At 38.9% G+C, this 23,905-nt stretch overlaps 2 protein-coding genes across 15 annotated transcripts in view; one reads left to right on the top strand and one right to left on the bottom strand.

Moving 5' to 3' along the window:
- The window catches only part of LOC125233768 (beta-ureidopropionase-like), a 494,359-nt gene that overhangs the window by 395,137 nt on the left and 75,317 nt on the right, over nt 1-23,905 (top strand). The window lies entirely within an intron of this gene.
- LOC125233762 (tropomyosin-2) overlaps nt 1-23,905 on the bottom strand; it is a 42,753-nt gene that overhangs the window by 370 nt on the left and 18,478 nt on the right. For 2 of the 14 annotated variants that reach the window (XM_048139840.1, XM_048139847.1), the window contains 7 exons: nt 14,543-14,676; nt 11,448-11,565; nt 10,699-10,769; nt 7,880-7,955; nt 6,973-7,035; nt 4,057-4,126; nt 674-1,470 (listed from right to left, as the gene is read on the bottom strand). In XM_048139840.1, coding sequence (XP_047995797.1) covers nt 797-1,470; nt 4,057-4,126; nt 6,973-7,035; nt 7,880-7,955; nt 10,699-10,769; nt 11,448-11,565; nt 14,543-14,676 — 1,206 coding nt within the window. In that variant the 3' untranslated portion in view covers nt 674-796. Of the gene's footprint in view, nt 1-673; nt 1,471-1,758; nt 2,824-4,056; nt 4,127-5,497; nt 5,561-6,503; nt 6,567-6,972; nt 7,036-7,879; nt 7,956-9,503; nt 9,575-10,698; nt 10,770-11,447; nt 11,566-12,752; nt 12,871-14,542; nt 14,677-19,799; nt 20,267-23,905 lie in introns of those variants that run through there. The other 12 variants (XM_048139849.1, XM_048139848.1, XM_048139854.1 and 9 more) reach the window with 12 other exon arrangements.

Genomic DNA, 23,905 nt, shown 5'->3' with positions numbered 1-23,905 from the left:
AACGCGTATTTGCGTTATACATATGACTGTTAAGTAGGTACGTAATTATAGTTACTTTTAGGGCTCTTCAGGAATGCAAGAATTGATCAATGCTTTAACTCCTAGAATTTTGTAATAGCAATATTGAACTTAAACATCAAATGCGCGTACAATTTCCGTAGGCGCATATTTTATTAAAGTGTAGCATTTTTTCTCCAAGTCAAGTATCGCATTTATTAGCAGCGTATGAAAAAGAAAATGAGCGCTTACATGTCGTGATCCTTTTTATTCCGAAGCCATGCGCCGGTCTTGCTGTTACCTCAAGCGTTTCGCTCGAAAGTCAATCGGTCATGCGGTTTTAGAATTTAGTAGAAGCGTTTGGTTGATAATTATAGTTATGGGTATGTAAGGTTTGTAGGCTTGTAAATGCGAGTGATATTGGCGAGTCGGCGATCAATGGCAGCAGGTGCAGAGGTCGCAGGTGGCCGGCGGCACGGCGTGCAGCGGGCCGTGCGCCGGCAGCGGCGGCGGCGCCTCCAGGCCGAGGTCGTCGAACGCGACGTCCAGCTCGCCTCCGATCTCGTGGAACATCTCCTTGCCCGAGATCAGGTCGTCTGCACAAACCGACGCGGTCAGCCGCGGGACGTGACACCACGCGCATGCAACACGGACACTAAACCTAATCGAAAGACTATTCCATCAGCTATAGCTCGTTTTTCGTTTAATTTGACGATAAAAAATAGAATTTGACAATGTTACGCCGCAGTTTGATTACGTAGATCCGAAGCGTATATTTTTTGAGGTAGGGAAGGTGTTTTTAAGACGGCGGCGCGGCCTCGGCGGCGGGAGCCGCATCCGCTGGTGGCGCGGGGGCACCGTCAGCGGGCGGCGCGCCGTCTGCCGGGGCGGCGTCGGCGGGGGGCGCGCCCTCGGCCGGAGCCGGGGCCGGCGCGGGCGCGGGCGGCGGCGCGTTGGCGGCGGCGAGCGCGGCGGCCTCGGCCGCGGCCTTGGCGGCCTCGAGGTCCTCGTCGGTGGTCTGCGTGAGATGCGAGACGGAGCCCTCGCGCTCGAACACGCCCTCCTGCGAGAGCGCGGCGGCCTGGAAGGCGGCCTCCTCGGCCTTGCGCTGGCGCTCGGCGGCGAGGCGGGCCTGCAGCTCGACGTCGGCGAGCTCGGCGGCGATGCGCGCCTCCTCCATGAGGCGGATGCGGTCCTCCTCGGCGGCGGCGGCGGCGAGCGCGGCGGCCTCCTCGGCGGCGCGCTTGGCGGCCTCCTGGCGCGCGATCTCGGCGAGGCGCTCCTCCTCCTTGCGCTTGGCCTCGGCGATGCGCTCGGCCTCGATGCGCGCCAGCTCGGCGAGGCGCGCGCGCTCGGCGCGGATGGCGACCATCTGCCGCTCGGAGGGGTCGACGCCGGGGATGATCTCGACGAACGAGTCGTCGAGGTCGAGCCCCATGTCGTTGACGCGCTCGCTCTCGTTGATCACCTCATCTGCGGCAGGCCGGGCCGTCAGTGCCGCGTCTCGTGCGCGTGCGCGTGGGAACCATGATGCATAGGATAGGGTCGGGCCATGCCCCGTGCCGAATGATATACGGGTACATTCTTCGATGCTTCCTCGTGGTGATTTCGTTTTTGATCATTCCTCTTCCGAATCGTTGATGGATCACAAATGATATGAATAATTACAATGACTCTGTTTATAGCTGATAGAATCGATGAGATTAGTGAGAGGGATGTTAGAAGGAGCACACGGATTAGTATCAAAAAAACAACACCGAGTTAAAAATAATGATAATATATATTTATAAACACTTGTGTTAGAATACTCTTAAATTCATTAATTTATTTCTCACGAACTTATCTACCGTTTCATTAATCGATAACATTAAAAGACGGATTCCCCTCGATTTATCGAACGTAATTTTATATTTTTCACATTTCCATAAGTATTTGTATGTATGAACGGCGGGCGGTACTCGCGGTCATTTCATCGATTAATTTAAATAAATAGCAACAAACTCAAATTATGACACAAGAAAAATCATACTCGAAACAAAATAGAATATCAAAATACTTCATAGCAAGTATATTCTTATAAATATCATATGCTTACCATCACTCATTAAATAAAACATCTAATCTCTTATCTAAAATTAAGTAAGAGTTCATTGAATTGCAGACAGACTTGCTACATCTGAATACATCAGAATTACTGCCGAAATCTTATTTCATTGACGTTGGTATCTAGTTTGTTCTACGCTACTGGAATGACTTTAGAGTTTGACAAATGCTGAATGTATTTAACATTTTGGTCCCCATTTTGGAATGTCAACATTTTCCCTTAGAACTAGGAGTGCCGTAAGTTCTTACTAAGCTGCATACAACCGAAACCGGCTATCAGTCACTCTCGATAAATAATGACTAAAACAAATGAGGATTTACGAGTACACTTCTCAACAAAAAATATTAGTAAATTTGTGTATCAAATTAAAAAAAATTGCACATGGCAGTGGTGTCGTAGCGAACACTCGACGTTACAATAGAAGCGGCTGGCAATTACTCTATAGCTAGTAACATCTAGGCGCCGGCCGGCTCAGCGGGCATCGATTCTCAAGTCAAAAAAATAAAATAATATCTATGCCGAGTTGAAAAAAAAAGCTAGGGCGCGTTCCGCTTTCAAATGACAGTTGTAGGGTTGGGAAAGCGCGCTAGCGTCGGGAATCGATATCGATGAGCGGGCGGGCGCGCGGCGGTCACGCGTTCACATGTTCTGGATGTCGTGGAGCGTGGCCTCCATCTCCTCCTGCAGGAGTTTGCTCTTTTCGCGCTCGGCAACCAGGTCGTCTGCAAGGCGACGCGGCCACGGTCAGAACACACAACACATTCAAACATTATCTGTCGTTGTGACTTGTGGGGTTATCAGAGCGGCAACATACGTTAGATCTCACTATTTTATTTATCGCGAAGTAATTTCAATCATTAAATGTTGCATTGTACTTTCCCGGGTATTAAATTATAATAAAAATAACAGTGCATCAATCTCTTTGTTATAGTATGTGATGTGAAGAGAAGGGTGCACTTATGTATAAAGTATGAAATAGGTATGTCACCAAACGACAGAAAATATGTGAATCAAAAACAAAGAAAAAACAACAGAAATCAAAATCCATGCTTCACTATAATAAATACAGCGATCGAGCAGTCTACACAAAGACATGCTAAAATTATGTAATTGAGTATCAGAGCTCACCTACAAACCTTTCGCGTGATATCTAAGATTTGTGATTGAAGTTCTATATCGTTCAAGGTTGTTGTGTAAATGAGCTCTAATATTGATAATTAAAATCGAACACACATTCGTTTCAGGCACAATTTAGAGAAGAACAAGAGTTTTGGATATTTATGCCGTATGAATTATTAACATATCGATAGTAACTAAAAGATATCGATAGTATTAATTAACGATTTTAAATCGTCAAAAGATAAATAAAGTTTTTTTTCTTGTTTATGTGCCATCAACAAATGTGTAATCGACAATGCTTAAAAAAATAAAATCATAAAAAACTAAAACTGTTACTATGATTTAAATAAAATCAGTAATTAATAGCGCAATGAAGTAAGTAAATAAGCTTTACGTCTATAGCTGAGCTTAGCTTTGAGAGTCAAGAAGAAAGCCAGTTCTGATGACTGTGCATTAATGATCAAGCTCTGTCAAACATGTTATAACTTGACTTGAGGTACTTTAAATCGACTTAACCGTACTGCAGTAGAGTGTAATAGATCTGGAGAACCTTGAAAACTAGCAATTGGGTAGATAATATTAATATTTTTTCCTAAATTTCAATTTTATTTATACATTTTGAAGAAGCATCCATAATAAAGATTAAGTTTAGTATTCTTTACTGTAGTTTATTTTATAGTTGGTATATGTGACAATAAGAAAAAGGTATAGTGTTACTTTAACAAATAACTGATCTTATCAATAATTTACCTACTAGGTCCAGAATGCTTTGTCAAAATGTTATCCGAAGTTTCTTATAAAATTCCTAATATATTTATAACAGGAATAAATATTACCTTCGAGCCTGTCGACCTCCTTTTGGAGTTTCTGCACGGAGCGCTCAGCGAACTCAGCGCGGGCTTCAGCCTGCAATTATTTAAAAAAAAGTAAATACCTGAACTTGAGGCGAAAACAGCCCAATTTTAACAACAGTTCCCAATCGACAAGAAATTGTAAGTTGTAAAAAAATAACAAGTTGCAATAACGAAACTTTTATAAAAGTGGACTGTTTCCTGTTGAAATGATCAAACACATGCAAACTTTTTCAGTTAATTTATTGATACAACGGATTCGGTAGCAATTTTATAAACATCTTGTATTGTAATTTTCATTAACAATAATGAGAATTAAATTCATTTGATAGTTAAATTATATAATGTGTGCATAATATGTACTGTTAAGTACTATATCTGAATCTATAATTATTGAATTTTATATTGGAATAGATATTAAAAAAATTAATTTTTTATTTAAAATATGGACAACTGTAATCTGATGTTCAATTATGTTGATTACCGTCAAATTATTTTTCGTAAATAGACATCGACATTTATGATACAAAAATGTGTCGATAAATTTTGTCCCAACACTAGTCAGATGTCAAAATGTATACATTAACTACTTACTTTTTTTTATCCGACATGAAGGAATCGTTGTAAGTAATAAAAACTTTTTTAGAATTTGAATACTTTTGCTACCGATAATCCGGGATAATGAATTTTAAATTTTAAAAAAGTTATTTTTGTTTAATATAATTATAAAAAAAAAACTTAAATATAAAAACAAATAACACATTGTTAATGAAAGCTAAGCACCACAACTCATGCATTTACCTTCACCGCTAGCAGCTAAGTTGCCGGGCTCTAACTAGACAACAATGTACCGTTACCCACTACTGAAATACTGTGTTCTGACTACAAAACATGGTCATGATGTGATTATATCTAATAAAGAACTTTATTTGTATAAAAAATATAGAAAATAGTTTTGAAAAAGATTCTTTTCTGGTAGTTTCTCTATAAGATTTCAGTCTGTCATTAGATTTTTTTTCATACAAGTAATTGTGTATCGTATACTTATAAGAATATATCTTATTTCAGTACTTCATAAACACGATCATAATATACCAAAAATACAATTTTCACTTCAGAAATTTCCAAGAACTCGAGTTAATTCCAAATTTTTTATATAGAAAAGCTGCCAGATCGACCTTGATACTTATTTTTGCGCTCCACCACGGAACCAGAGTAACAACTACATACAACAGTGTAACCGTTTGTATATGACTGTTACTCGTTATAAGACCGACGGCCAACATCGAAAAATCTAAAATCGTCATCTCCATCTCTTTAGCATCGAATAAAATAGACAGAATAGTTTTTGCCTGGAGTGAAAGAGACAGATGATTTTCGATTTGTCGGTGTCGCCAGTACTCCGCCCCCATGAACCGAGACTCACCTGCGACAGTTTAGCGGAGAGGCCGTGGATCTTATCCTCCACGTGCTCACGGGACGCCATGGCCTGACACACACGGGTATTACTCACAGCTCGAGTGCGCCCGTTGCGATTGTACGATTCGCTTGTTCCTTCTCCAGATGTCGCGACCGCTTTACCGATCCCACTTTTACAGTTAGGTGTACTAACGTCTTTTAAGTGTAGGCGTCTAGTCAACGCTAAGCGTTGCACCAAACTTTATATCGAGCAGCAGCATAGAATTGCCTAGACGTCGATGCTCAAGAGACGTTAGAAAATTTCCACACATTTAGAGCATGGACATGGATAGTAAGAAGGATGGTACGCCAAACTTTGGATGCATTTTTGACGATGTTTCTATAATTTGATCATATTACTGATTGTTCGATCATGGACACCAAACAATGATAAATATCATCAAAATCATGAAACACTTCGTCAAAAACACGTTCGATAAAATACAGCAGACAAAACTTTTCTGATATTGACCTACTACGTTACTTGATTCACTAAAATGTTAATGGGACGATTGGAAAATAAATCATGACATCTGAAGACAGGCACAAGTTGACCAAAGGAACATAAAGCGTACAGTCACAATACAGGCGCAAGACATACATAGGGGATAGAATTATTGCACAGAGGATAGACCTGTACATACATAGATGAAGCACCAACCGCTGCTCTCCTACACCATACCTAGCCTAAGGACGCTTTAAACTGTATGAAGATCCTAAAAATGCCACGAAATATTATAATCAGAACCTAGACGCTGTCACTCAATCAAAGTTAAGTCACATTTGTTATCGATATGTCGTTATAAAATGAGAGTATAACTTCGAAAAGACAAAGACCAAGATCCGTCGACTTGTACCGAGGCATTCGTCTAAATCACTTCACACAGTTTAAAGCAACTACAATCCCAACATGATGGCGATGGATGATCCTATCTACAACCGCAACCGCTATCTACTCTCAGACCGCGGTTTACCTCTCTCAGTTGTGCGTCCAGAAGTTTCACCTGCCCCTCGAACGTCTCTTCCCTTTGCGTAGCCTGTGATTGTTACTTATTAACGAAAAACACAAAACGAAAACGAAACTTCATGCACACACAGCGTTGCCTTATGTTACAGTGTTTTTGGCAACGCCGCGCGTAGAAAACAACGAACATACACTAGATTAGAACGCTAGAGAAAGAAAACAACAGCCAAATAAAAAGTGAGAGGAGGGTAACGTAATACGAAAAAGTTTTAAGACGCACTACGTTCTATGCCTGATTGACATTTCCCACACCATGTGGTCACACTGGTCAGTCTGCACAGCGGAATCATTACGCGTCGTTTTCGACGCCGGCTACAGGTTGAGCATTTTTGTATGTGAATCAGGCATAGAGAACACACTACATTGAGGCAGTATGCAGTTAGGCAAGCGATCATTTGCGTCGCTGGTCGCATTCACACCTCCTTTAGGCGGGTGGTGAGGGTTTTGATCTGATTTTTGTACTCCTCCTCGCGTTGGTTGGCCTGTATTAAATTATCAGCTTAGTTATTGAACTCCTATATTTGATAACCTAACAAGTTAGTTTACACACGTCTTCATTGACAGTCGTTCTGCAAATATTATGTTAGAACTTTAATCCTTGCTGTTTGTAGAAGATAATAACTCCAATGGATAATTTTGGTTGGTGCATCATAATCTTAAAATTTTACGTTATTAAAGGAAACTTCAAAAATTACTTTTATCCAAGAGATTGGACAAAATACAAAGAGTTTTTCCATCAATGAGGAAAAAAATCAATATTGAATAGTATCAAAAGAGCAACTAACAGTAACATTAGAACTCCATTTTGCAAGTAGATTTCAAAACACCGCGTCTTTAATATATTACAAAAAAATATGATGTCTTAAAATATTTTGATAATTTAATATTCAGCGTAATGTTACTTTCTTTTCGTGTTTATTATAAAGAAGCCGCGTTCAGAAACCTACTTCAGTTCAGGTACATCGGTATTTAAACGTACATTAAAAACAAGGTTTCTAAGTGAGTCAACTTTAACTTCTCTCTGTCTATAATCCAAATCAAATTATAAATAATTATGTTGATCGAATGTGACCTATTTTAGCTACGTGTTGTGTAGCTATCCACTGTAGATGTTACAAAATCGTATTTAAATTTACGTTGATTTTGACACTTAAAGGAGTCATCGACATAAAGTTTTAGTGTACTTTGCATTTGTGGATTGGTACATTCAAGAATTAGCCATAGCTATTATAAAAATCTGATCTTTAACGCACGCTTAGATAACCTTGTACAGATAATACAGATCAAAGTTTGATAATTATCATCAGATAAAATAAGATAAGGTACCTTCTCCTCGGAGACTTCCAGGGACTTCAGGTTGTTGCCGACAACACGGAGCTCTTCCTCAAGCTCGACGATTTTGCTGGAAACATAGGAGCCACATCAGAAAATATCATGTCACGCGTCCTATACAAATCTAATATATCTAATATATTTTTGACCGATTAATCCAGTCTACTAGTTATGGACAGTTGATTCAATTACCTTTCTACCACTTTAAGAATGCATAACTTATACATAGAATAAGGTAGATATGTGCTTGTCAAGAACAAATTTTTGCCTTTCCTTATCGGAAACAAAAAATGAGGGAAACTTCTCAGAACATTACTATTTTTCTTCGTTTCGTAATGTCGATGTATAGAGAATAGAATTTAGATTTCAGTAGATACATTAACAGGCCGGTTGACAATACAACGATTAAAGTGTACGTATTGCTACATATAAATCCTGATGATGATGTTTACATAGCGTTCATTGTGCCTTTTTCTTGTACGTTTTATTTAATGACATGGAGTTGACTCTTTCACAACAAAGGGCTAGCCAATCAATAACAATTTAAGGACGTGCTGACCTAAATATTTGAATTCAATATCTAGAGCAAATACAAACTAGCGGAGTCAAAAAGCGTGCTGGTTAATCTTTAAAACGGTAATACTTGACATTTATTTCAATTTAAACATTTTCATAAACTTTTTGTAGATATCTGGAAATTGTATTCGATCGGAAATATTGGGAAATCTTAAGTCGACTAATAAAAAATATTGTACTTTGTTTTTGTATGTGCAATGTTTAAATAAAAATAAATGCCAATTGTCAACAACATGCGTTTGTATAGATGGTTTAAAGCAAAGATTTATTAAAAGCTTTCAATTACATTACATACTATAATAATATAATTACAATAATTAATTGCTCGTACATTTATCGTAAATTTTTGTTTTTTATTACATAATTAAAGTGAACTGAAAAACTGAAAATAACGAACACGCAATATTCTCGCTTCAATATCTATGCGTTTATTTTGCGAAAATTTTAGAAATCAATAGGTACATTAAAATATCTACATCATAGTTTTGCTTGGTAAATTAATAAAACTAAATGCCAAATTCTGTTAGGTTTTAAAGTAGATCGTAAGACTGAATTTTAGTTGTGTCTTAGATTTGTTGTTTCATGACACGAAAGTTAATGCAATTCTCGGTAAACACGCCATAATATCTGCATTTTGTTACCGGTTTCAATTCTCAAAATTTTATGTGTAAAATCATATCTAAAAACTTGTTTTCAGAAATGGCCACATTACGCCGCACCTTCAAGAGATTTTATCCTTATTTTATTGTATCGTTCGGTGCATATTGCATAATGCACTATTAGTATTTCAAGGCGTGTGAATCGTACTATCGAAGACTAAGGGTCTCCCCAAACCTATCGACTATGAATCGGCTTTCGCCGACCAAAAATCGCTCGTTAGTATGATATGAACATGCGTACGCATGCGTTCAGCGACGACGACGCGTAAGCGTCATCATACTAACAAGCTATTTCTGGTTGGCTAGAGCCGAATCCGCGTCGATAGGTTTGGGGAAACAGTTTCAATCTTCCTCGATCGACATAAGGTCAGTGTTCCACTTACCTATCGCTCTGGTCGGCGCGCTCCTCGGCGCGTTCGAGGTCCTGCTCCATCATAACGAGCTTGCGCGCCACCTGCGGCCGGCCGCGTTAGTACACGCACACACAACACACACTACGCTACGTTACGCTTGAGTGAGCGCGCCGCTCTCGACCCGATGTGTGCAGTGGCGGTGCTATGCGCCAGCTCATGTGCAAGGGATCTAGGATGGGGCTAATGCTACAAGGATACAGGTTATCGGCGAGTGACAAGAGGTGCTAGGACGGAATCGCCGATGCTAAAATAAAAGCGAAGCGAAAAACACAAGCTCAGTCGAGGGCGGCGGCGTAAGAATAAACGAGGGTTGTCCCAAAACATTTAGCTCTAAATTTTACTTTTTGTAAACATTATAAAAAAATATCTATGTGCTATCTAGTGCTTTAAAGTTACTACTATGTGATGTGTGCGCTTGTATATGTGCGGCACGCATACGGCCAGTAATTCTGGTGTAATGCCGTGCATATCTGAAAACAAAATTGCCCTATACCACACATATTTCCCGGCCTAGCCTACAGCCACTACGGTACACACACTGAAGAAGTTTAGTCGACACATGGACATGATAGTTAACGTATAGAAATATCCATGAGATGGGGCAACCCTTGTTTTGATTATCTATCGGCACAGCGTCATTTAAGTCGCGTCACGGACATAAATGGCACTGGACCGTACTTAAAAAAGGCGGTGTTGCCACGTTGGGGAATGAAATTGAACAACACCTTATCGCACATGGCAATTTTATGCAAAGATACAGCATCGTATTCTGAGTATGTACTATTAAATCGATGCTATCGCGTGATAATCTGGGGTAACTGTACTTATGCTGTATTAATGCAAAAAGCCGTGTGCGATGTCACTTAACGATGCAAATTAAATGTAAAAATAAATGTCTCGTACGCCGGCTCGACCTAGAATGGGGACATGCAATAAAAAACGGTGAACCTAAGTTAAAATACCAATGTAGGTAGAACGGGTTACGGTGCGTTAGGAATTCTAATCAACAACCATGCAGAACGGCGCAAAAACTCGTCTCAGAATGCCCCTTTAGCTCTGTATTGCTTGGTATGCAAATTTGGTTGTTCATTTAAAGGTGATGTGATTAAATTTTGGTTGCAACCAAACAATATGGAGTGCGGGGGGTTCGAGATTGGAAACCTACGATTCGCCGGCCTCAGCGCGCTCCTCAGCACGCTCCAAGTCAGCCTCTACCATGGCCAGCTTACGGGCCACCTGGACATCAAAACCCAAAAGTCAGTCGATAAATATTTCTACAAAAAATATATGTTGTCATCGAGACCGAATTAGGACAATCAATTAATCATAGTTAATCTTCAATCCATTAAAATATATTATCTGTTATCAGTTACTGTTGCAATTTATGAGTTATTATATTTAACTTTACTATGGCTTAATATGTTTGTAACAAAACTGAATCAAAATTGAGTTACCGACGTGAATTCCCGAATATTGCGTCGGCACTTTTGGACTTGAAACTTGAAATACAGTTGCCGAGTATAGTAATTACGGGTATCTTATCACGTTCGGTCTTGAAGACTACGTATATGGAGGTAAAGCTTATGTAACGACATGCGACCGGGCCTGTCGCGCCTTGTACGGCGAAAGCCAAGATCAGACTCCTTGTAAGGGACAGTGTCAGAGAAATTAGGACGGGCCATCTGGCCACGCATATGTTTCCAATTACTGTTTGAAAATCAAATATCACGTGAAATCGTGATTTGAAAGACATGCTCAATCAAGGGAAAGCAACATAGTTGCTTGTTAGAAAATGTTAGTGTCAAACAAAACTAAATTTGGATTAGTCTGAGTTACTTGAGACATCAATGGGGGGGTATTCGAAGGGGGAACTCTTCACACGTAAGCGCAACTCAAACGACATCGAATAAAGACCTCATCGTATTTCTTGTCGGCTTCTTCAGCGAGGAACCTGGCTTCCTTCAGCTGGTTCTCCAGTGCGTCCATGCGCTCCTCATCAGTCAGTGACTTGTTCTCGAGGACCTTGCGGGCGCTATATCCAAAACAACATCAGTAACCAGAAAGATTCCCTAACAACGCTTTTTCTTTACATTTTGTTCGTAAATGGATGAACCTAACGATATCCAAGGGTGACCCGAGAGTTAGACATGCAACGGAAGGAACACACAAAGCGACTCGTTCGACTGGATACAGCTGTGAAGGAAATACTTTGTGACAAGCATTAACTTATGTATTGAAACCGTAAACGGTAGCCATGACAGTTCTATTCTGGAAGACATTGTACTTAACTAGCTTTCGGTCGGATTTTTTTACAATTGCGGTAAATATAACTGTTAATGCTCATTACAATTCTTAACACATAATGATCAGAATCAGTATTCTACGAAACGGTAAGACAGTGGTGCAAAATACGTATTTTGCAACACGAAGGTTGTCATTTAAAAATTTAAATCCAGTTTTGCATTTACACCATATTTGTCTATTCTTTGGTGAATGCAAAACCTGAGGTTAAGTATCTAAATGTCAACTATGACGTTATAAAGCTACGCCATTTTTAACACTTTAACCACAAGATGCGTAAAAACTATCCATGTATTCGAAATTGGTTTACAATGGTGCGGCGTTCAAAGGGTTAAATCCGCGTAGCCTCATAACACAATACGAGAATGTAATGTACACTGAACACTTAGTCACGGCACTGGTGACATAACGCGATATACATCTCAATTATTAGTAAATACCCCAGTTACATCACGATCCTCGATCGTTGACAGCTGATGTCTGGACGCTTAATGGTCAAAACACTCATCAAGACGAATTATACAAGTTTAACATTACATTCTTTAAGAGCCCATAAATACATTTTAATATCAATAACAAAATCAATGGAAAATAACGGAACTTAAACAAGTCACACTTGTGTTTTTTTGTAAAGGTAGGTATAATAGAACACTGTATTTCTGAGCTCACAGTTATACCTTAGTCTAATTAATAATGATAAAAATACAGACAGACAGTAACTTCGACAGTATTGGAACCAATTTTTGAATTTAAATTTTCTAGCCGTTCTTTGTCAAAAATAGCATTTTGTTGTTTTCCAGAGACTTTCTAACGGCAAATTCGTGCGTTCGAAATTCAAAAATCGCTCACTTAAAAAACAAAATACTGTCATGATTACTGATTGCCTCTGGTAGAGTAATGACGATGATAAGCGTTCACCTCTTCGTATTTTTTGTCCGACTCCTCGGCGATGAGCTTCGCCTGCGACAGCTGCGCTTCCAAGATGGCCACGCGATCGTCCTCCATGTTGGTTCGGTTCTCGAGCGCCTTGCGTATTCTGGTTAGTGCGGGGCCAAACACATGCGTGTTACAAACATCGATATCGATAAAGTGGCTTTTAACACTATTTCTTTTGGTCTAGAAATATGGTGGTTATGGGCGAGTAAAAACGGAAGCACTCATGCACACAAAAACTAATCCATTTACAGTCGGACGGAAGCCGTACAATAAGGTTTTATAAGAAATCTGTCTGAGTACGTATTTGTATGTTTTGTAGACATTAATACCTTGTTGTATGGTTGCTCTTTAAAACGGTTTCGAAATAGGTAGCATTTCTTTGAGATAAGGATTTCTGGCGCCAGCATACTGTTTAGTCAGTGTCACGTTCTTGGAACTCACACTAACACTTGCAGTGTGTCAATGTTGATTTAAAGCTGTTTTCGGATTGACACAACGCGTGACTAAAGCCGCGTTTATATTTGTCTGTTGTGTTGTGTCGTGACGCATCAGAACGGTATCGGTTTCAACCATTTAATATTGTTGCATTCACATTTATCTGATGCACTGTGTTGTGACGGCTTGTGTTGTGTCGCGTCACAAGCGATCCCGGTCCGCGTCAGACCGGGTGAAGTACGGGGGGCGGGGCAGCGACACGACACAGCTCCTTTGGCTAGTGTGAACGCGCCAGTCTTGTGTTGTTACGCATCAGAGCTGCAAGTATGGATGGCGAACTGCTCGCTCCAATACCTCCTTCTCTTTTTTTCTTTTGTAAGAAGCGTAGCCAGCGCCAACAATTGCAATTCATCTTCAAAATCGGAATCTGAATCGGATGATTCTTGAAAAAACATTGTGAACGTGTGAGCTATCCGAGTGCTGAGAACGAACTGATAAAAAATTGCGTCAGAATGCGTCATAACACGTCATATTAATGTGAATAGTAGCCATCACGACAGAGAGCATCACAACACGACACGACAGACAAATGTGAACTTAGCTTAAACAAAATGCGTTTTGCCTCACTGCTAAATAATGTTATATAGTAATTTCAATATTACAAAAGTAAAAATGGCGAGTTATTCAACTTATTCACTCTTAATCTTAATCTGATAATGATAGCTAAATCCTCGTTAGTAATCGAGGAGGTAAGTATTTCTTTGCTGTTGTTCCTAAAATTCAGATTACTTGCAAATGACATATCTTTGTCGGTTATAATAAGATAAGACTAATAATAAGGTTTTACTGGGGTTGGCAACTGTAACTTTTCTGGTGATTTTTTTATGGTCCTACCTGTTTTTAGTTTTATTATATGGGATTTCGCTTAAGGGTAAGGATCCAAGGTCATAAAATAGAAATATTTCAAAAGAAATAGAATTCACCAACAGTCGCAAAACTTAAAGGTACTGGCGCCATTTTTGAACGACCAATCCCATCGGCAAACAAAAGTGACTAGAAATTTATTACAACATTTAGAACCGCCAAAGCACATCTTTTTGCCTTTAAATTATCGCTAAATTTTCAGAAAGATTCTAATGGGTTTCCCAAAACGCGGAATCGGCGCTAGTCGACCAAAAAACGCTCATCAGTATGAAATCGATTATGCGTCATCGCCGCTAAACGTAGCCGTACGCATGTTCATAGTAACGAGTGATTTTTGGTTGGCGAAAGCCGAATCGGCGTCGATATGTTTGGGGAGACTATTTTTTTCAGTAGGTTAATGTTGTTCGACTCACCGTTCAGACTCGTCGGCGGCCTGGCTGGCCTCGGCGAGCTTGGCGGTGGCGGTGGCGAGACGCTCCTCGGACCTCTCGAGGTCCTCCTCCAGCAGTTGGATGCGTCGGTTGAGGGCGGCAACCTCGGACTCGGCCTGGAAAGGAGGTCATTCACTTAGTAACCTTACAATATTAGCCAGTTATTCTGTTAATAAAAGTCTACTGTATAAGGTAAAAAAAGTACCAGTGCTTGAATGTGTACCAGTAAATGCCACATGCAACCTCAAGACAATAAATTGAATGTGACAGAATGGTGTCATCTATTGGGCATTAGCATGTAGAGCGCTGATACTTTTACTGTACATAGTACATAGTTACTTTACTAGGCCTAAAATAATTAAAATAACACTGATGCTGGCTGCTATGAATACGATAATCCAGTTTTTAATCCAATTTGCAATCACTATTAACTAGTTTACCACAGCAATATTTTTAAAAATATGACGTATAGTTATTATCGCCCTACGATTTATTTCTGTCCCGTAATCCCGTACAAAATTGTTTTTTGTCACAATGGCCAGGGGCGGCTCACTCCGCGATTCTATCGCCGCGCTACAAGTACGTGCTGGCGGCCGCGAGTTCGCGGCCTAAATCAGGGGTGGCGCGCGTTCTCATAGAACGCACGTTCGCACTTTCTATTGTTACTTTACGTCGCGAGTTTTTTAAAAAGTTTTATATGCGATGTCCACGTGTGAATGGCTGATAATGCTTAGTTAAATAGACATCATGAATATAATAAGACAATCTTACACAGATTTACTATTGATTAAGTCCCACGGAAAAGTTCAGTAAGGCTTGTGATGTTGGGACTTACACAAAAATATATAAATACCACAGAACTTTATTTATATAGAAGAAACAAGTTCATCTATTTGTATAGGGGCCGAGCGTGTCAAATTTTGTACTAAAGTTGTTTCTTGCCTGTAATTTTAAATATGTCTCAGGCTCTTGATTGTTCATAATTTTTGTGTTGTTGCAATTGAATATCACGTAACAAGGTATTTTTTATGTTTTAATTGACTTCAACTTACAAAAATTGACGCCCGAAAGCTGCAAGCTGCGATTAAAGACGGACAACTCAGTGGAATTCACTGAGTTCATTTGACACGCTAAGTAGATACGTTTGCTTGATCTATGGTATATATGACATCTGTGATAAATACTGTATATATACCCAGAAAGTACCCAAGACTGGAATATAAGTAAGTAAGTAAGTAAGTAAATATTCTTTATTGCACCACAAGGATAACAGATTACAAATAGCAGACAAAGCAGATAATAATAGTATAACATTTTATCTGAGTATTAATTCATTTTAATCCATAGGCAACCCTATCGTCCGACGCTGAACACGTGCGGCTCGTTTCTTTGTTAGGATTTTGTAGGCATTTAAAAGGCGGCATTTCGTGAACATGAAAGCAGTGGGCCTTCTGTACTTGTACTATTATATATTCTGTACAATGGCTTTAAAATTAATCGATAAGTGATTGAAAACCAATTAAATAATTGTATATAGTATATTGTACGAAATTAAATGCATTTGTACGGGAAAAATACTCGTAATGTACCTATAGTCACGACAACCACGACATATTCATTTCTGGTATTGTATTACCATTCGGCTTTCTCTTAAGTGTCACCATGGAAACGATGTAAGTTTAAGCAGGGGCGGCTCACTCCGCGATTATATCGCCGCGCTACAAGTACATGCTGGCGGCCGCGAGTTCGCGGCCTGATCAGGGCTGGCTCGCGTTCTCACGGAACGCACGTTCGCTTTTTCTATTGTTACTTTACGTCATGAGTTTTTTTTAAGGTTCATATGCGATGTCCGCGTGTGGAATGTCTAATAGTAATTAGTTAAATAGACATCATGAATAAAATAAATATCACAGTAGGTCATAGTCCCACGGAAAAGTTTAATAAGGCTTACAACTCTTACAAGCCTGTTGCAAGCAATGTTGGAACACTTGGAACTTAAACAAAAATATATAAATTTTGTTTATATACCTAGAAAGTACCCAAGACTTGAATATAATAGTATAACATTTTATCTGAGTATTAATTAGTTTTAATCCATAGGCAACCCTAGCGTCGGACGCTGCGCACGTGCGGCTCGTTTCTTTGTAAGAATTTTGTAGGCATTTAAAAAGGCGGCATTTCGTGAACATCAAAGCAGTGAGCCTTCTGTACTTGTACTATTATATATTCTGTGGTTTAAGTACCTGTTAACCTACATACAGTAACTCCCCGGTCCATAAATCAGAACTTTAGACATTCGATTACTGACCTACCATAAAAGGCTTAAAGCTAGCACGAAAAGGTACCTATGTTGAAACAGTAACCGAATACTATTGACATTTATAGCGACAATAAATAATATTATTAACGAGTTGACATTTACATCAATCATTGAGTTTCGAAAATATCCATTGCGCTTATTATCCCAAATAAGGTGAAACTGCCAACAACTCCAACAAGCGTACAATTATAATCTTCCATACTTGACAGATACAAGTAACACATCCAGGCAAATAGCATACATATGTGTTGTACAATACATACATTGTGTAGAATATTCATCTGAATTATCCTTCACAGAAAACATAGGCATGTTGCATAATAATTATTAATTGCTCCAATTTTATACACATTAACAACGCTAGTGAGGCGTGTAGTATCGATAACCATAAACCGCGCGTGATATTTTACGATAAAAATAAAATTAATCGAGTGAAGAGAGCAAAAAGCTAAATAGGTCCTATAAATTGTTTCTTAAAAGATGTTCTAAACGAATTAATTAATTACCGGTAACGCAATGGGTATCTTGCAAAACCGAAGATGGATTATTTCCCACCAGAAACGCTTTTTACCTTTGAACAACGTTGACAATTAGTCACTTTGTGTTGTCAAAGTTAACTAGACATCTCTCAGTCTTATTACAATATCGTAAGGTGCAAAAGTGTACACACGTCTTTAGCATCGAAACCTGTGTGTGTCCGCATTGTTAAACGTCGACACAATACACGTGTTTCGAATTCGCGGCACGACAGCGGCATACTGATCGCTATACTACCAACTGCCGAATTAGGACTGATTTATTCCAACCAGTGACTGTTTATACAAAATTCCTTTAAGGATTTTTCCACAAAAACATTCCTGCAAGAAATTGTGGCTGGACTGTTTCTTAGGACGACGGGTTAATGCCTATAAAAACCCAATATGGAATAGGAAACTCTTGATATTTTTCTCGGGCAGTGGCACTCAGTGGTCAATGTGGTCATATTAAACTTGAGAATAACAATGGCTAACCACCATGCAACATAAATAAATCCTACAATTTCACATTTATTTTGTCAACATTACATCAGAACTAAAACAGTAACGCTAGGTTTGTTTACATTAGGTGTGCGACAAGTGTCGGGCCGATATATTCATGACATCACGCGTCCTTGCCCGCGAGGAAGCGCTAACGAGTCCCAGTTTCTCCTCCTTTTATCCTGTGTCGTCATCCGCGCGTGAGCTCTATTTATAGACCACAGACAATCGCCTTTTTATGACTTTCTTTCAACCAATTAACCGAAGCAGTACGTAGAACGATCTGATATAACCTGATCGGAGTCCGATTGGAGTAAAAAAGTTACACGTAAGCTCGCATAAGTGTTTATTACCTCGTGACGGTGGACTGTCTCGTCACCTTGAACTCGAACATGGCTCTAATTGATGTTTAAGGCTATTTTATACACATTAGTCAAATAGCCTGAGGTGGGGTCTATGAACGCAGACACGGTTTGAATGAACCTGTTCCCTTCGGCAGTTATAGTTCCGGATGAGTATTTCTGATAAATTTTAACATTGTTTAATTTGATGGTATTGGGAAACGAAGGGCTAGTGGCTATTGATACGAGGACAATGGCAAGCCCAATGAATTGTAATACAATAGGCGGCGTACGGCCACGAAGGGCTTGTAAACTCCCTGCCAAACGGTGCGCTACGATTGTGAAATTTAATATTGTAACCAAAGCTACACGATAAAACCTTCAAGTTCAACTTGTCAGTCTGTCAGAGTTAGACTTGAAATAATGGGAGTCTCAAGCGAGTATTTTAGCTCAAGAGACAGGTCAAAGTCTCGCGGTAAACTTGTTATATGCTGGGTTTGGTATTATAAATTCCTTAAGAAATTCACCATGCACGGTTGTGTTTTCTGCATAAAAGCAGTATATCTGTCATAGGTGTGTCCCTTGGAACATTGAATTTTAATACTGCTTTTCCTTAGTCGGTCATGATATTGATGGCAGTTTTAACTGTAATGACAACACTAAACAGTTCAATGTTAGTTTTTACGCCCACGGTAAACGCGTTGGTCATTACACATCTCTTAATTTGGGTTTGACTCATCCAACCTTCCAAATTCATTTCACCCAAAAGACTACCTAATGTACCTTTATTGCCCAACTGTATTGTATTATCGTTATCGCACGTCTGATTATAGGTACCTACGTAATCTGATAAGACACGTACATTCTAAGGAAGTTGAAAACATGAAGCATGAGTATTTTGCAATTGGAATTTTAAAGACGGCAGGAGATAATTACGGCGGCTATAGGTGTTGGCCGGTAGGGCATCGTGCAGGGTTACGTCATACGGCGATAACGGCGAAGAGGTCGGACACGCCTTCCCGGCGCCGGCGGCCCTCCGAGGACATCCGAACAACAGGAATGCATAAAGGGTGCCGGCTCGCGGACCCGTCGCCTCGCTCTACATGTGCCACAAAAGACCGGTACCTATACGACCTCCAACGCAACCAAACCTGTTACGTGTAACATAAAAACCGCACGAACCATTCAACGGCCAATTATGTAAGGTTAATTTCACGGACCAAGGATACATCTCGATAGACAATTACAATTATCGATAACACGGTTCTATTTTCAGGACATCACTAATTTTTAGGAACACGAAAAATATTCTCTCCCATCTCTTTTTCGCGAGATGAATCGGAAAGGGACGGAAGCATGCGTACGTCCACAGAACATTTTTTTTATTCCGTGCGTACGTCGCCTGCACACCTAAGTATGGCCGGACATTACTCACTATAGGTAGATAGTAACCGAACGTGATAACTTCCATATTTCCTTGTGATAATCGTGTCACAAATATTTACACATTAAAACTAGAATTGCACAGAACACTATACACAGTAATAATACACAATTCTTACTTCTTCTCTCCGCATTATTTCCACTTGTAACCGTTTGTGATATTCCTCGCACTCATCCTTGTATTTCTCCATTTCCTCTTTAGTCTGGCGCATTTTCTTCTTCAAAACGTCCAGAATCGTTCCTTGCTGCATGTTTGTCGTCATTTTGATGCACTTTTGTGTTTAGATTACAAGCCTAAAATCTAAAAACTAGGGACACCTCCGCTCGAGTCGCGAAAATGCCAACTGACTGGCTCGGTATCGCAGAGATGGGCGCAGCACGAATGAACACAGCCGGCGAGTAAGATGGCGGCCACGAACCTCGGCGCACGACTTTATCGCAATACTAATGACGTGCACTCTCCTGCATTCGACGATAACTAATAATCGGAACCCACGGCGATAACAATTAACACGAATCAAATTAGTAATTAAAACATCCACGCATTATTGGGAATAAAATGACTTTGACAGAACACAGACACGGCAAACGTCACGTCACTAAGCAATCGACCGTGCGACTAGCAGCACCACCTGTTACACATCACAGGAACTACATCCTGTATAGGGTCAAAAGTGGGGTTTTGAAAGAATAACCAAAATCATGGGATGGGATGGGTGAAACGGTCCAATGACCACACAACAAAGTGACCGGAAGTAGGCGATAGTTATACATAGTAAAAGGGCATTACTATTAGGGCATCAAAATTTTAACGTGGGAAAAAATGCCATGGTAGTAATTTAGAACTGAACCTACGTAATTATGATGGATAGATAATTATTTTAATTACATTTGAGCAAAATAACAGCAATAATTAAAGTCACATAAATCTCTTATCAAGGTTTATTTTCTTATGGCCGAAGTTAAATCGAGACCAGTAACGCCATCTAGGGATGTTTATGAGAACCTTCAAAGATATGCAGGCGACCCCAGCGCCCCCGACGACAGCCGGCACTAACCGGTATTAAGTCGGGTGACCGGGTAAGTAGCGGCAAACACGGAGATGCCCGAATTTTGTGAAGAGGTGACGTCATTTGGAAAGCATTTGGCTGTTTGAAAATTCCGCTAAGTAATGCTCTGACAAAGGATTTTTTAGTACATTTTTTGTACTGAGTTACTGACTTGTGTTAATTGCTTCTAACAAGTATTAAACAAGGATTTGTTTACTCAAACTTAGACCGTATTGTACCTAATTATCAAAGTTTCTAGACAGTAAACTACCTACTCGTAGTCAGTTTGCCGCTCTGCACTTTTGTACAGGAAGTGTTCAATTTATGGAGATTAGAGATTCAATTGTGTTCATTTGACCTTAACGAAAATTTCAGTTGCACTTTGTAATACCGACTTGGGCAACTTGTAAATTAGAGCTACTAGCATAGGTATTAGGTACCTGATTCTAGTACTGATAAAATAGAATACAAGGTATTAGATATGTGTAAATTTTCACCTGAAAAAGTATTTTATTATAAAAGTTTATGAGGGACAAGGATAATTTTATGTTAAATTGATTATTTAGCACACAAAAATCGGCAGACACAAATAAAAAAAATAAACCAAATAAATAGCCTTCTGTGCCAGCTCAAGCTGCCAGTCAAGCATTGAATCAAACAGAATTATAGGTACCTTTATATTTTTGAAATAAAGACAAATATTGTGTCTTATAGACACATATATTTCAGTGAATAACATATTATTAAATTATTAAGCAAATGAGCACCATTCTCGTATAACTGTGAAACATACTGTTAATGAAATGAGATATTATCATCCCGCCATATGTTTATCTGCATTACTGTGTATAAGGCATACAGCTAGCATTACCTTAAATGGACTTGGTTTGAAGCTCAATGCACAGATGGAGGGTGACTCATACAGATAAATGTATTTTATTTATAAGAAATATAAGGTCAGGTCATGTGAGACTTGTTAACTGTAAAATATAATAATGAATGGTTGTTTACATGTTAACAATTTTTAAACTTTTTAAATGGGTAAGAAATTGAACTGTCTCATTAAAAAAAAGTAGGCAAACTTGGACTCTTCTAAATTGGGTAATGTGTTTACTTGTTTAGCCAATAGTTGTCTAGTAGAAATTGACTATATATGCATGTAAGCTGTCCTTCATCAAGTATAACTAAAGTGCAATGGGTTATTTTGAGTAATGGGAAATTTTATTTTAAACTTCTGGTTTTCACTTGTTAAACCACTATGCTTAAATAAATAAATAAATAAATAAATGCTTAAAACGACAGACTGATAGCCAACTACACCCCAAGTGGCATAAATTTTACAATATCTGTGTGCAGTTCCCATACAAGTTTCAGTGTGGTCACAATTTGTCTATATTAGCCCTAGAAAGTAGAAACTATGAACAATAATTGTTGGATATGTTAATAAAATAAAATTATACCTATAAATTTTAATTTGAGTATCTATTTCATTTGTTAATTAGTCAAGCTATAATAAAGCAATTATTAATTAGGTTTCAATAGGTTCGTAATAAATGAATTCCTCATTAACTACCTATTTATTAAATAGTTCAGTGTTAGACATAGACCAGTTTCACTCACAACATGTCATACCAAAATCCTTCTACATTGGTTGTGGTTCCATGTAAAGGTTACAAAATAACAGACACAATGTTATTGCATTTATAATATTAGTAGACTGCATTGAATTGTTTTGACTTATGAACCACAATTATCTAATAAACAACATGTACAAATTTCAATGTTATTTTAATAGGTACAGTGAATTAATTTAAGCATCTGAGATATATCTTTGATTTTACTCTTAACTTTATTATGTCTATCTAAGTGTCCTGAATATGATTAAAATTGTAATGTGTTATACATATATTATTGTATTATGCATTTGTTTAAATTATTTTACACTACATAAGGTAATTTTTTTTTTTGTGGTGATCCACGACTTCCGCAAGATATTATGGTTTGTAACTTTGTATATTACTAGCTTGATACAAACACTCAAATAATCGTGAATAAAATGCTTTATTGTCATCGTGAATCTTCTGTGTTCAAGAGTAGGAATCGCAAAACTAACCACAATCCAGTCAGATTGATCGGGACCGAAATAAGATAAAGTGAGTGGAGCGGCGCCATATGGTAGGCCAAGGCCAAAAAGCAACCTGGTAAAAAAAAATCTGGTCCTTGTTTTTTAGTGAAAAAGTTTTATAAACAGGCATGCCAAAACTATCTCTCGCTCTACCCTGATGTGCCGGTACTGTGATTAATCAATCTGGTTTGTAATCCCGGTTACCGAGTTATTATAGCCAGTCTAATTAGCTGAAAAGCTAAATACCTATGTAATGGAAATTTATAACTGTTGCGCAAGTTGGCTTCCTCAATCGGGTATAGAAGTGGCATTTACAAGTGCTCACTGAGTATGTAATGTAATGAATAATTTAGAAAGTTCCCCGCCCACACCTTTACTACTGCTACATGTTAGTAGCTGAAATGTGATCATTATAAAAAAAAATAAGAAAGTAGTACTTGCAAATTAAGTAATTAGTAAGTCTCATGGTAAACGATTTGAATAAATAATAACTTTAAACATTGATATTAAAAAGATGCTAAGATTTTCCCCAGAAATTGGGTTGTTTCGTTTTATCTTAGTAGAACAGAGATCTTATCAGACTTGTCTTGTGGGATTCTAAAATATCAGGGCACTTGAGATAAAATAAAATGAAAAGAAACGCCCAGTAAAGTAACGCGCAAGTGTGAAATTAGGAGCCCCAATTATTTAAATCAAGTCGAATTTAATTAATAAAATTTTATTGCAGTATTTAAATATTCCGATCGTCGATTATTTATTTTATAGCGTAATCTAATCAAGCGTCGGGGCCACGTGGTCGCGGCAACCGCAGCGACATCTGGCGAATATCAATGGAGTACTAAGCGTAAACATGTCAAACGCAATGTCAGGCTCAGCTGATCGGACGCGAGTGATGCTCGCAGCCCTGTTCAGCGTCAACATTCCACCTCAACCCGTGTAAAAATAGTTCTGGCGCAGTTGGCCGCCCGACTCGCGAGCGCGGCCCACCGATAACTCAAATAATATAGGACATTACCCTTTTCAAAGCGGTGTTCTTGATATTCTGCAATTC

This window comes from Leguminivora glycinivorella, chromosome 15, assembly GCF_023078275.1.
Source record: "Leguminivora glycinivorella isolate SPB_JAAS2020 chromosome 15, LegGlyc_1.1, whole genome shotgun sequence".
In the NCBI taxonomy this organism is placed as follows: domain Eukaryota; kingdom Metazoa; phylum Arthropoda; class Insecta; order Lepidoptera; family Tortricidae; genus Leguminivora; species Leguminivora glycinivorella.
The sequence above is the reverse complement of the archived record's forward strand: the minus strand, read 5'-3'. Positions and strand labels throughout refer to the sequence as shown.